The sequence below is a fragment of the Hemiscyllium ocellatum genome, chromosome 2, assembly GCF_020745735.1.
Source record: "Hemiscyllium ocellatum isolate sHemOce1 chromosome 2, sHemOce1.pat.X.cur, whole genome shotgun sequence".
NCBI classification, from domain to species: domain Eukaryota; kingdom Metazoa; phylum Chordata; class Chondrichthyes; order Orectolobiformes; family Hemiscylliidae; genus Hemiscyllium; species Hemiscyllium ocellatum.
In genome coordinates this window covers 12,503,195-12,516,758 of record NC_083402.1, presented here as the reverse complement: position 1 = coordinate 12,516,758, position 13,564 = coordinate 12,503,195, and the positions used below count along the sequence as shown (strand labels likewise).

The following is a 13,564-nucleotide window of genomic DNA, read 5'->3' as shown; positions in this document are numbered from 1 at the left end:
TGGATAAACTGCAGAATTGGGCTGAGATGTGGCAAATGGAAGACTTCAATGCAGATAAATGTGGAGTGATTCACTTTGGGAAGAATAACAGGAAGGCAGAATACTGGGTCAATGGAAAAATTCTTGGTAGTGTGGATGTGCAGAGGGATTTTGGTGTCCATGTACATAGATCCCTAAAAGTTGTCACTCAGGTTGATAGTGATGTTAAGAAGGCACACGGTGTGTTAAGTTTTATTGGCAGAAGGGTTAAGTTCCGGAGCCGTGATGTCATGCTGCAACTGTACAAAACGCTAGTGCAGCCACACCTGGAATATTGTGTGCATTTCGAGTCGGCCCATTACAGGAAGAATGTGGAAGCGTTGGAAAGGTGCAGAGGAGATTTACCAGGATGTTGCCTGGTCTGGAGCAAAGATCTTATGAGGAAAAACTGAGGGACTTGGGTCTGTTCTCATTGGAGAGAAGAAGGCTAAGCAGGGATTTAATAGAGACATACAAGATGATCAGAGGATTAGATAGGGCGGACAGGGAGAATCTTTTTCCTAGGATGATGATATCAGCTTGTACGAAGTGGCATAACCGCAAATTGAGGGGTGATAGATTTAAGACAGATGTCAGAGGCAGGTTCTTTACTCAGAATGGTAAAGGAGTGGAATGTCCTGTCTGCAATGTAGTTAACTTAGCCACATTAGGGGCATTTAAACAGTCCTTGGATAAGTAGGGCGATGGGCTTAGGTTAGTTCATAGGTCAGCACAACATCGAGGGCCGAAGGGCCTCTTCTGCGCTGCACTGTTCTATGTTCTATGGTTCTGGGATTTGGATGTCAACATCAACACAAAAAAAAACTGGTAGGCTTAATTTGATAAAACATACATTTTCATCCAGGCTCATTTTATTACCTGTGACACATCCTGGGATTTCAATGTTGTGGCCACTTCAGAGGCATGGGTACAGCAGGGACAGGTATGGTTATTGCAGGTTCTAGCATTTAGATGTTTCATTAAGAACAGAGAAAATGGTAAAGAGGGGGTGGTGTGGCACTGTTAGTCAAGGACAATATCACGGTTGCAGAAAGGACTTTTGAGGATTCGAAAGGCTGAGATTAGAAACAGGAAAGGAGGTTACACTGTTGGGAGTTTTCTATTGGCCTCCAAATAGTTCCAAAGATGTAGAGGACAGGATGGCAAAGATTATCCTCGATACGAGAGAGAGTGACAGAGTATGAGGGACTTTAACTTTCCAAATATTATCTGGGAATACTATAGTTCAAGTACTTTAGATTAGATTAGATTACTTACAGTGTGGAAACAGGCCCTTCGGCCCAACAAAGTCCACACCGACCCGCTGAAGCGCAACCCACCCATACCCCTACATATACCCCTTACCTAACACTATGGGCAATTTAGCATGGCCAATTCACCTGACCCGCACATCTTTGGACTGTGGGAGGAAACCGGAGCACCCGGAGGAAACCTGCGCAGACACTGGGAGAACGTGCAAACTCCACACAGTAAGTCGCCTGAGGCGGGAATTGAACCCAGGTCCCTGGCGCTGTGAGGCAGCAGTGCTAACCGTGCTGCCCTAAATAGATAGGTCAGTTTTGTCCAATGTGTGCAGGAAGGTTTCCTGACAGTATGTAGACAGGGCAACAAGGGGCAAGGCCACGTTAGATTTGATACTGGGTAATGAACCTGGCCAGGTGTTAGATTTGGAGGTAGGTGAGCACTTTGGTGATAGTGACCACAATTCGGTTTTGTTTATTTTAATGAAGGAAAGGGATAAGTATATACCACAGGGCAAAAGTTATAGCTGAGGGAAAGGCAATTACAATGCGATCTGGCAAGATTTAGGGTGCATAGGATGGGGAAGTAAACTGCAAGGGATGGGCACAGTGGAAATGTGGAGTTTATTCAAGGACCACTACTACATTCCTTGCTAAGTATGTACGGGTCAGGCAGGCAGGAAGTTGTTGAGTGCGGGAGCCGTGGTTTACTAAGGAAGTTGAATCTCTTGTCAAGAGGAAGAAGGCTTACGTTAGGATGAAATGAAATGGCTCAGTTAGGGCGCTAGCGAGTTACAAGTTAGCCAGGAAAGAGCTAAAGAGAGAGCTAAGAACCAGGAGGGTACATGAGTAGTCGTTGGCAGATAGGATCAAGGAAAGCCCTAAGACTTGCTATAGGTACATCAGGAATACAAGAATGACTAGAGTAAGATTAGGGTCAATCAAGCATAGTAGTGGGAAGTTGTGTGTGGAGTCAAAGGAGATAGGGGAAGTTCTAAATGAATACTTTTCGTCAGTATTCACACTAGAAAAAGACAATGTGGTTGGGGAGAATACTGAGATACAGGCTACTAGACTAGATTGGAATTGAGGTGCATAAGGAGGAGGTGTTAGCAATCCTGGAAACTGTAAAAATAGATAAGTCCCCTTGGACAGATGGGATTTACCCTAGGATTCTCTGGGAAGCCAGGGAGGAGATTGCTGAGCCATTGGCTTTGATCTTTACACCGTCGTTGTCAACAGGATTGTGCCAGAAGACTGGAGGATAGCAAATGGTGTTCCCTTGTTCAAGAGGAGAGTAGAGGCAACCCTGGAAATTATAGACCTGTCAGCCTTATTTCGGTTGTGGGTAAAGTGTTAGAAAAGATTTTAAGAGATAGGATTTATAATCATTCAGAAAGAATAAGTTGATTAGGGATAGTCAACACAGTTTTGTGAAGGGTAGATCATGCCTCATAAAACAGGTAGATGAGGGTGAAGCTATTGATGTGGTGTAAATGGGTTTCAGTAAGGCGTTTGATAAGGTTCTCCATGGTAGGCTACTGCACAAAATACTGAGGCATGGGATTGAGGGTGATTTTGTAGCTTGGATCAGAAATTAGCTAGCTGAAAGAAGACAGAGGGTGGTGGTTGATAGGAACTATTCATCCTAGAGTTCAGTTCATAGTGACGTACTGCAAGAATCTGTTTTGGGTCCATTTTTGTAAATGACATGGATGAAGGCATAGAAGGATGGGTTGATAAATTTGTGGATGACACTAAGGTCGGTAGAGTTGTGGATAGTGATGAAGGATGTGGTAGGTTAGAGAGAGACATAGTTAAACTGCAGAGCTGGGCTGAGAGGTGGCAAATGGAGTTTAATGCAGAAAACTGTGAGGGGATTCATTGGAAGGAGCAACAGGAATACAGAGTACTAGGCTAATGGTAGGATTCTTGGTAGTGTAGATGAGCAGAGAGATCTTGGTGTCCAGGTACACAGATCCTTGAAAGTTGGCACCCAGGTTGATAGGCTTGTTAAGAAGGCATACAGTGCGTCAGCTCTTATTGGTACAGGTATTGAGTTTTGGGCCAAGATTTGAGTGGTGCTGGAAAAGCACAGCAGGTCAGGCAGCAACCAAGGAGCAGGAAAATCGACGTTTTGGGCAAAAGTCCTTTATCAGGAATGAGGCTGGGAGCTTCCAGAATGGAGAGATAAATAGGAGGGGGTGGGGAGGAAGGTGATAGGTCGGAGAGGAGGGTGGAGTGGTTAGGTGGAAAGGAAGATTGGACAGGTCATGAGGATGGTGCTGAGCTGGCAAGTTGGAGCTGGGGTAAGGTGGGGGAAGGGGAAATGAGGAAATTGGTGAAGTCCACATTGATGTCTTGAGGTTGAAGTGTTCTGAGGCGGAAGATGAGGCGTTCTTCCTCCAGGCCGGATTGAGTTTTGGAACCAAAAAATCATGCTGCAGCTGCACGAAACTCTGGTGTGGCCACATTTGGAGTGTTGTGTGCAGTTCTGGTCAACCCACTGTAGGAAGGACACGGAAACTTTGGAAAGTATTCAGAGGAAATTTACTAAGATGTTGCCTGGTATGGAGGGAAGGTTTTACAAGGAAAGACTGAGAGACTTGAGGCTGTTTTCATTAGAGAGGAGGTGGTTGAGAGGTGACTTAATTGAGACATATAAGATAATCAGAGGGTTAGATAGATTGGACAGTGACAGCCTTTTTCGTCAGATGGCGATGGCTGGCATGAGGGGACATAGTTTTAAATTGATGGGTGATAGATAGAGGACAGATGTCAGATGTAGTTTCATTACTCAGAGAGTAGTAGGGGCTTGGAACACACTGCCTATAACAGTAGTAGACTCGCCAGCTTTAAGGGCATTTAAATGGTCATTGGTTAGGCATATGGACGAGAATGGAATAGTCTAGGTTAGATGGGCTTCAGATTGGTTCCACAGGTTGGCACAACATTGAGGGCCAAAGGGCCTGTACTTCGCTGTAATATTCTATGTTCTACATCAGCAAGTTGATGTGTGTTTATTACGCTGATAATTAAAATATTGTGAATGCCTATCACACATTACTTTAGCTACCAAGATTATAATTAATCATAAACTTAACCTAAGAATGTTTGCAAACACTACTCCAGGAATCAAAGCAATTCAGAATGGAAACTCCACATAAGAAGTCTGTTCAGAAATTTGCCATAGTGCCTGTAAAGCATAAGCAGCATCATGCAAACCAGATAAGGATAAGAAAACTGCAAAATGCAATGATGTTGAGAATGAATTAGCCAAATGATTCTATCAAAACCCCAGCAAAACAACTAATTGTTATGAGATTTTTGAAAAGATCCAGACTATTCTGATCAGTTAAATATGGAAAATTGCAGCTGAAGGTGGTTCAGTTGTTTCAAGACCTATCATGCTATTTTGTATAAGAAAGTTAGTAGTGAGGATTATTGGGCAGACTGATCTTGCTTCACATTGATGTATGGAGGATCCATGACATTCTGCCAGACGTGACACATACCCGTCTGCACCAAGGGACTGTGGGATAAAGTGTTTCAACCATGTTTCAATTCTCACCATTACCAAGTGACATGACTAGATAAAACTACAGCTTCTCATAATGAAAAGGTCAAAACATCAGAAAAATAGTGTCTTTAAGTAATGAAATTCTCATGTCAACATGAGCCATTAAATTGGTTTCTCTCTTCAATATCATGTCCTTAATTCATCCAATGAATTTAGGGCTTATTCAAAAGTTTAAACGCCATTAGTGGAAACGTTTGAAGCTATTGGAGTCAGGAAAGAGTGTACAGATAATCTATTGGGTCTGCTGCAGATTTAATGAAAACCTGGACACCGCGGGATAATTCTAAGTTGCTTTGTGCCTATAATGTCCATGGTCTAAGTGATGATGGATTCACAACTGATGAAGTTGAAGATGCCACCATTCAGACTGTGCGTGAATGTCTTGGCATGAAAAAAAGTACATATACATTTCTGTGCAAATGGATGAGAACATGCACTGTACTCTAGCACTCAAAAAACGAACATACCACTGCTTCAATAATATGGGGCCAGGATAACTGCCAAGAAGCTGATGAGGCTGAAATTGATGAAAAGCCAACATAAGCCAATATTAATCATGTGATTTACAAGGAAGCGTTCAGAATGTGTGCAGGATCGGAGCAGTCAACCAAAGCCATCAACAGTGATAGAAGCAGCCAGCTATTTTTAAAAGTTACACAAGATTTGATCTGCAAAGAACATATTCTTAAATGACTAAAAACAAAATAAGTTAATATGCACAATAACAGAAGTAGAAATATAGCATTAAGAAATTGTGTTGATGTAATTTAGATATATTACATCCATTTCTATTGGCAAAATTAGAACAGTCCTCATGGTATTGATTTAAGTGGGTAGGACTGCAATATGTAGTGCATATCTTACACTTTGTTTCAGTGAGCTACTCAGGGTTATCAAGTTCAACTGAAATTGTTGCTCATCGCAAGATGGGAAAGGAGAAGAGGTTATGATTTGTGAAATGGAAAAAAGTGAAGGCATTTGCAAAATGTGTATGGTTCCTCATGACAAATTTGCAAGCACCAGTGGATTAAGGTTTAATTTATGTGGAAATCCTAGAAATTTCAGCAGGGAAGATAAAATGTATCTTCAGACAGTGGAAAACAGATTACATAAAAATCAATCCTGCTTGGAACTTGATAAATAATGCCAGATTTTTTTGTTGTATCCCAACCCAGACCTTTTCCATATATAATATAAAATGCTAGAACTATCAACTGCTAGATGCTTAAAAAGCTAGTGCATCATGCATCAAGTTTTCAGATAGTTTTCCAGTTTCTTTATCTTTTAAATATGATCAATCTCAGTACAACTGAAAATTTTAATTTTTTTTCTTTTACAAACAGATATGCCACATTTAAATACCTGAAGTGGATGTACAGTGTGAAGAGTTCTCCTGACCATCTTTGTAGGGAGGTGGTGGAGTATAGTTAGCTATCTCCAGTTTACTGACAGTGGACGGTGGTGTTGGTGGGGGTGGTAATAACGTACTGTTTGGACTACTGATGTCACCTTCTGCCACCAGAGTCAGATCAAATGCATTTTCATCCTCATAAGGTGGCACAGTTTCTGACTGCCGGACTTCAGACTGCTTTTCCCACCTTTGTTCATTGACATGAGGAATAGGAGATACTGGCACATGGAAAGGTGCATCATTTTTCTGCTTAGTAGCTGGCTCTACATAATCAGGTGGCATTAACACAGGCCGATGACTGTTATCATGTTGAGTTGTTGACTTAGCTTTCATGTTGTTAGAATTCTCATTGAAGTTTAGTGCTGATGAGATAGCTGCTCCAGAGTCCACATACTCTAATTTATCAAACTGTTCGGTGGACGTCACACTTCTTTGCATAGTTTGGCTTCTTTCCTCTCTATTTCTACCATTTCCTTTACTAACTGCAGGTGTCGAGGAGCCAGGTTCAAGTACAGGTGGCTTGAGGCGTAGAAAATCTGGAAGTACAAGATCTTCTTTGTTCAGAAGCCCACGCTGGTCATTCACTCTATTACTCTGAGCTTTTGATAGAAGGTCAAAAAACTCTGCCACAATACAAAATAGGAAAATGATAGCTAATAAGATGGACATTGACCATATTAACTTTTTGAAGAAACTGTACTTTTTAAAAAATAGATAAAGCCTGTATGGTATTTTGAGAGGGTCACATTCAGGGGCAACCTATATGCATACCAAATTATTTTAAGTTATCTTCAATATTCAATTTTGAAATGTCTGTGATCATACATCTCAGCCTCAGAGTTAAATATTATTTTACTTAGAGCAGTACAGTTTTAAATAGGAGGGTATAGTTCTCAAAAGAGACAAGAAAAGTTCTGTTAATCAAACAAAGCCTCAAGACTGAGCATGACAAACATATAGTATCCTTGTCCTTCTCCTCCAAGTACAGTAGCGCTGAGCAAAGATCTCCATCCACATCAAGTGTGCTGATTCCAAAAAAGCAGACCCAGACTTTAGCACCGGCAGAATTTAAAGGAGAAAGTTCACCTACTTATTGATCAAGTTGTCAATTATTATTTACAGTAAAAATTATTTAAAGTATATGAGTAGGGGAAACATTTCAGAAAGTCAACATCCATAAATTATAAAGCAATTCAGCAGATACATGCTGTATGGAGACTCAGACAGAATAACAGAAAAAAAAGAAAAAAGACAAAGGGACAACATGGTGCCTTATGATTTGAGAATGTCCTTTCAAATGAGGCACTTTAGAAATGCAGTCACTTCATATGAAAACAGGGAGACAGAAAATAAACGCATCAAATTCTCAAATGTTAAACTCTTATATGTATTAATCCTTTAAGAATAAATATTAAATTCAATTTTTAACAGCTTTAAGTTTTCCAAATCTAAATTACAGTTAAATATTTGCAAGAAATGATTGCGAACAATATTATCTACATAATTTAAAGAAAGTTCTATCCCACAAGCCTAATGATAACTCGTTTGCCTATAGCACAAATGGGTTTGCTCCCTGATAAGACATAAAATTTTTAAATAAAAAGTGATCTTTCAGTCTATCCAGAATTATAAACTATTTCATTGCCTCAAAATATATCAATAGCAAAAGAATTCTTATGTCAAAGGAAACTTATAAGAGGCTTACAACAAGATTAGTGAAGTGGCAGCACCTTCATTTACATCAGCTCTTGAATCAAAAGAAAGGATGGGGGACAAAGAAAATGACTTGCATTTAAAAAGCATATTTCCTGACCTCAGCAGATGCCAAATTGCTTTATAGCCAATAAGATATTTTTGAAATGTAGTCAAAGCTGTAAAGGTAATCTTTTAGGAGGTAGCAAACAAGTCATAGGTTCCAGGTTCACAAACTATGATTTTCTCATGCTGAATATTAAATGAGCAGACATACCAAATACTTATTCCACAGTAAAACAAAAGGATCTCAAGGGTACAAATTTAAGCGAGCTACTCCTTATGTAGTTTAATAATGAATGGCTATGGTAAGGTACTTGAAGCATGTTTTTGACTCTGATATGTAGCTGGAAGTAAGGATCTTGGGCTACAGATGTAGCGACTCTACCTCTGAGCCAGATGATCTAGATTCAAGTCCCTTCTGTCCTGAAGTGTGTCATAAATCTCTAGACAAGTTGATTAGAAATTATCTATATCTGGCAAATACAATGCAATCACTTGAATTTTAGGCAAGGGTTAAAGGTATGTGCTTTGGTAAAATTAATTCTTGGGATATGGGCTTTGCTGGGTAGTCCAACATTTATTGCCCATCCCTAACTGTCCTGGAGAAGGTGATGGTGAGCTGCCTTGTCAAACTGCTGCATCTACATGGTGTACATATATCAATAATGCTATTGGGGGTGGAGTTCCAGAAGTTTGAAGCAAAAACACTGAAGGAATGGCAATATACTTCCATGTCTGATGGTGAGTAGTTTGAAAGGAATTTGCAGAAGGTGGTTTTCTAATGTTATTCTGATCATGTCCTTCTAGGTGGTAGAAGTCACATGTTTGAAAAGAGCTGTCTAAAGAGCTTTGGTGATTTGCTGTAGTGCATCTGGGAGATGGTACACATTGCTCCACTGTACATTGGTGGCGAAAGTAATGAATGTGTTTTCTAGGGTGTCAATCAAGCAGGCTTTGTCTTTGATGGTGTTTAACCTCTTGACTGTAGTTGTTGCTACACTCACCCATACAAATGGAGAATTATCATATTCTGCAAGTGTGCTTTATAGATGGTGGCCAAGTTTTGAGACAGAAGATTTGCCAGTTTCTAATCTGATCTTGCAGCCACAGTAGTTACATGGCTGGTCCAGTTCAGTTTCTGATCAATGTTGGTAGTGGGAGACTCAGCAATGATAATGGAATTGAATACTATGGGGTGATGATTGTATTATTTCTTATAGGAGAAAATCATTGCTTGACACTTACTATTTGTCACTTATTAGCCCAAGCCTGAATGGCATTCAGGTCTTGCTGCAGTTGGGCATGGACAACTCCAGTAACTGAAGAATCACAGATGTTGAATATTGTGCAATCATCAGTGAACATCCCCACCTCTAACCTTACAATGGAGGGAAGGTCAGTGATGAAGCAGCTCAAGATAGTTGGGCCTAGAACATCACCCTAAGGAATTCCTGCAGCATTTCACTGCAACTGAGATGTCTGATGTCTAATAATTATACCCATCTTTCTTTTTGCTGGGTTTGATTCTGAGCAGTGGAGAGTTTGCCTCCTGATTTCCATTGATAAGCTCTTTGATGCCACAGTTGGTCAAATGCTGCATTATGTCAAGGACATGAGTGATCCAGATGAATTTTATAACAATTGGCAATGGTTTTGTGGTCACCATTAGGGTAGCTTTTAATCCGGGTTCAATTAATTTGAAATTCAAACATACGCTGTTGTGTGATTTAAACTTGCCCCAGGTGCATTTGCCTGGGACTCTGATTATTAGCCCAGAAAAGACCACAATGCTACCACCATTTCACAACTACAGATGTAAACTCTGCTTTTTTTTTCAAGTTTAAGGCTGTTTTTCACACAGAATTTCAAGTTGTAGCTCACTAGTGGTACAATTTACCTTCTACTTCATCCATGTTTAGCTTTGGCTGTCTCTTTTTGTTTGTCGTTTGCATTACATCTTTTTTTGAAAGCCTCACATCTTTGGAATATTTTCCATTTCCTCTTATCGAAAAGGGTTTCTCTTCAAGTCTTCCTTCCTCCTGTTGTTTGTAAAATTGTTCATAAGTGAGACATAGGTTATAGTGTTTCTGAAAACATCATAAGAATATATTAGGGCTCATGCCCGAAACATCGATTCTCCTGCTCCTTGGATGCTGTCTGATCTGCTGCGCTTTTCCAGCAACACATTTTCAGATCAGAATATATTAGACTATTTGAACGCACTATCTAGTAACAGACAGTCAAAACTAAATAGAGAGGAAGCAGATGAATTACTTACTAACCACTAATCCTAATAGTAAAATTGAAGGGTATAAGTGAAAGATATGTCATGTTATATCAAAAACATCAGCAAAGTATGTTGATATATTTGGTGGACATAGTAGCTGCCAGGGTAAATATTTTCCTATACTTTGCTACCAACTTCCTAATCTTATTTTCTGTAAATATCAATGGCAGAACAATAACTCAATGAAATCTGAAAAGATAGAATTTTACCTTCACACCAGGGTGTGTGTTAATGTTGGAAGAATCTGATTTCCCTCTTATAATCTTCTCTCTGTCTATAAGTGAACAATGAAATACCAAAATACCATTAAATGACTAGATGTAACATTCTGTGATATTTTGGCTGGATTTAATTTTGATAGTTAGTCTGACTGTTGCCATTAATAATGTTATTCACTATGTTAACACCGAACTCAGGAGTACTCATGGTGTCAGAGGTTATATTGCTCCTGTAGAGCAGGGGGAAAGAACAGGTCCAAAAAGTATATTTGAGAAAAAGAAAACTGTTCAGGTTTGATTAAGCTGGAAAAGTACGTTTTTTTTCCCACTTCACACAGATGCAAGTCTTTTTTTACTCCTTGACAAGCCTGTGTTTTAGAAAAAAAAACTATGCTAATAGTTCTTCGCCCATATATTAACTTGGTATTTTATCCTATCAGTTTTGTAGGCAGGTTTTTCCAGTACGGGCAAAGACATATGGAACTGAGGTTTTATTAGGTTTTTGGTTGATCAGGGAATGAAAGGTTATGGGTGGCTAGAGAGGAAAGTGGAAGTGAGGTCTCAGTCAGATAAGGTACAATCTTTGCAAATTATGGAGCTGGCTTAAACAGTTAAGTAGCCTATGCCTGCTGTTAATTCTTATGTGTTAACAAATCAACAGAAGTCCACAGAACAATGAAACACAAATTAAGAATACAACTGTGTGATAAAGTAAGCAAAATAATCAGAATGAGGAATACAGCTTCTAAGGATATCAGGAAAACAAGATTGTAAGGACTATGGGAGGGCAGTGTGTTGAGATGACAATTATGATGCTGAGGGAAGTGTATTGTAGAAAGAAGAGGTCATGTAGGTCCTGGGCCTCCTCCACCACCACTCCCTCACCACCCGACGCCTGGAGGAAGAATGCCTCATCTTCCGCCTCAGAACACTTCAACCCGAAGGCATCAATGTGGACTTCACCATTTCCTCATTTCCCCTCCCACCCCCCCTTACCCCAATTCCAACCTTCCAGCTCAGCTCCTATCTGCCAATCTCCCTCTTCCCACCTATCCGCTCCACCCTCCCCTCTGACCTATCACCTCTATCCCCACCCCCATTCACCTATTGTACTCTTTGCTGCTTTCTCCCCAGCTCCCCCCCCCCAGCCCCCTCATTTATCTCTCTACCCTGGAGGTTTCCTGCCCCTATTCCTGATGAAGGGCTTTTGCCTGAAACGTCAATTTTCCTGCTCCTCGGATGCTGCCTGACCTGCTGTGCTTTTCCAACACCACTCTGATCTAAACTATTGTAGAAAGAAGCAGAGTACGGTTGCTGGGAAGGAATATCATGAACCAACAGCAGTCAAGTAGCACTGCATCTGAATCATGATGTGACCAGAGTCCTGGCAAATCACATCACTAGTGCAGTTGATAGGGCTTTCAACTAAGGAGTTGTTGTCAGCTGCATAGAAAACTATTGAAAATGTTCAACGAGGGAGGGGTCAGCATACGTTAAAGTTTCCAGGAAATGTAATAGGACAGAGAGTATGGAAAGGTTCAGGAATCTAACTTCAGTCGCATCAGATCAGGGGACCACAATGAGAAGGGGGCAGTCAACACAGGACTGAGTGAGTTGTACTAAATGCATGCAGTATACAAAAGAAGGTAAATGAGCTTGTAGCACAGATTGAAATTGGCAGGTATGCTGATAGAATCATAGAGTTCAAAGAAATGAAATTAAATCAACAACAATAAGTTCAAGGTCTGTGTAAAAATTTGTAGCTCGGACGCCAGTTGCAGTTGTTGTGGGTATGTTCGCCGAGTTGGGAAGTTGGTTTGCAGACGTTTTGTCCCCTTTCTAGATGACATCCTCAGTGCTCTGGAGCCTCCTCAGCTCCTTCACAACCTCCATAACAACAGATAACAAGAAGTGGTGTAGAGTTGGAAGGCATAGAATGTCTGTGGATAGTGTTGAGGAACAGCAAAGAATAAAAGACCCTGACGGGAATTATGAACAGGCCGCTTTGCAGTTGTAAGAAAGTGGGGATGAATATAAATCAGGAAATAGAGAAGTCCTGTAAGAAAGACACTATTATAATGATCATGGGGCATTTAGATATGCAGGTGGATGGGGAAAATGGTAGCAGATCTCAAGAAAAGGAATTCATGGCATGTCTACAAGATGGCATTCTGGATCAGCTTGTGGTAGAACCCACTGGTATGATAGAATTAACCCTGACATTTCAGAGGGTGAAGACTGAATCAGATGTAAAGGTATTATAATTGAGTAAAGGTAAGTACAAAGACATGAGGGAGAAGCTAGCCAGAGTTGATTGGAAGGGGGATCTAGCAGGGAAGACAGTGGAGCAGCAATGACAGAGATTTCTGGGGCTAATTCAGGGGGCACAGCACTAATCCACCTTAAGGAACAATAAACATATGAAGAGGAGGATGAGGCAACCATGGCTGACAAGGGAACTCAGGAACAGCATAAAAGCAAAACGAAAAGCATACAATGTGGTGAGGATTAATGGGAAACCAGAGAATTAGGAAACCCTTAAAAGCCAGCAAAGGATAACTAAAACAGCAATAACGGAAGTACATGATGAAAATTGACAATAAGCTAGCTAGTAATATAAAAGTTTGTAAGGGTTTTTTTTACATACCAAAAGGTAAGAGAGATGCAAGAGTGGACATTGGACTGTTGGAAAATGTGGCTGGAGAAGTACTAATTAGATTAGCTACAGTGTGGAAACAGGCCCTTCAGCCCAACAAGTCCATACCAACCCTCCAAAGAGTAACCCACCCAGACCCATTCCCTGAACTAATGCACCTAACACTACAGGTGGCCAATTCACCTAACCTGTACATCTTTGGATTGCTGGAGGAAACTGGAGCACCCAGACAAAACCCATGCAGACACAGGGAAACATGCAAACTCCACACTGACAGTCACCCGAGGCAGGGAATGAACCCGGATCCCTGGTGCTGTGAGGCAGCAGTGCTAACCACTGAGCTACCGTGCAGCCCCAAATTGTGAACAAAGAAATGG

General features: G+C 40.7%; 1 protein-coding gene across 3 annotated transcripts in view; it reads right to left on the bottom strand.

Annotated features, from left to right (window-relative positions):
• Positions 1-1,581: 1,581 nt before the first annotated feature.
• rgs12b (regulator of G protein signaling 12b) overlaps positions 1,582-13,564 on the bottom strand; it is a 204,935-nt gene continuing 192,952 nt past the window's right edge. The window contains exons 15-18 of one of the 3 annotated variants that reach the window (XM_060834778.1): positions 10,523-10,587; positions 9,924-10,065; positions 6,223-6,894; positions 1,582-3,786 (exon numbers count right to left, since the gene is read on the bottom strand). In XM_060834778.1, coding sequence (XP_060690761.1) covers positions 3,779-3,786; positions 6,223-6,894; positions 9,924-10,065; positions 10,523-10,587 — 887 coding nt within the window. In that variant the 3' untranslated portion in view covers positions 1,582-3,778. Of the gene's footprint in view, positions 3,787-6,158; positions 6,895-9,923; positions 10,066-10,522; positions 10,588-13,564 lie in introns of those variants that run through there. The other 2 variants (XM_060834769.1, XM_060834788.1) reach the window with 2 other exon arrangements.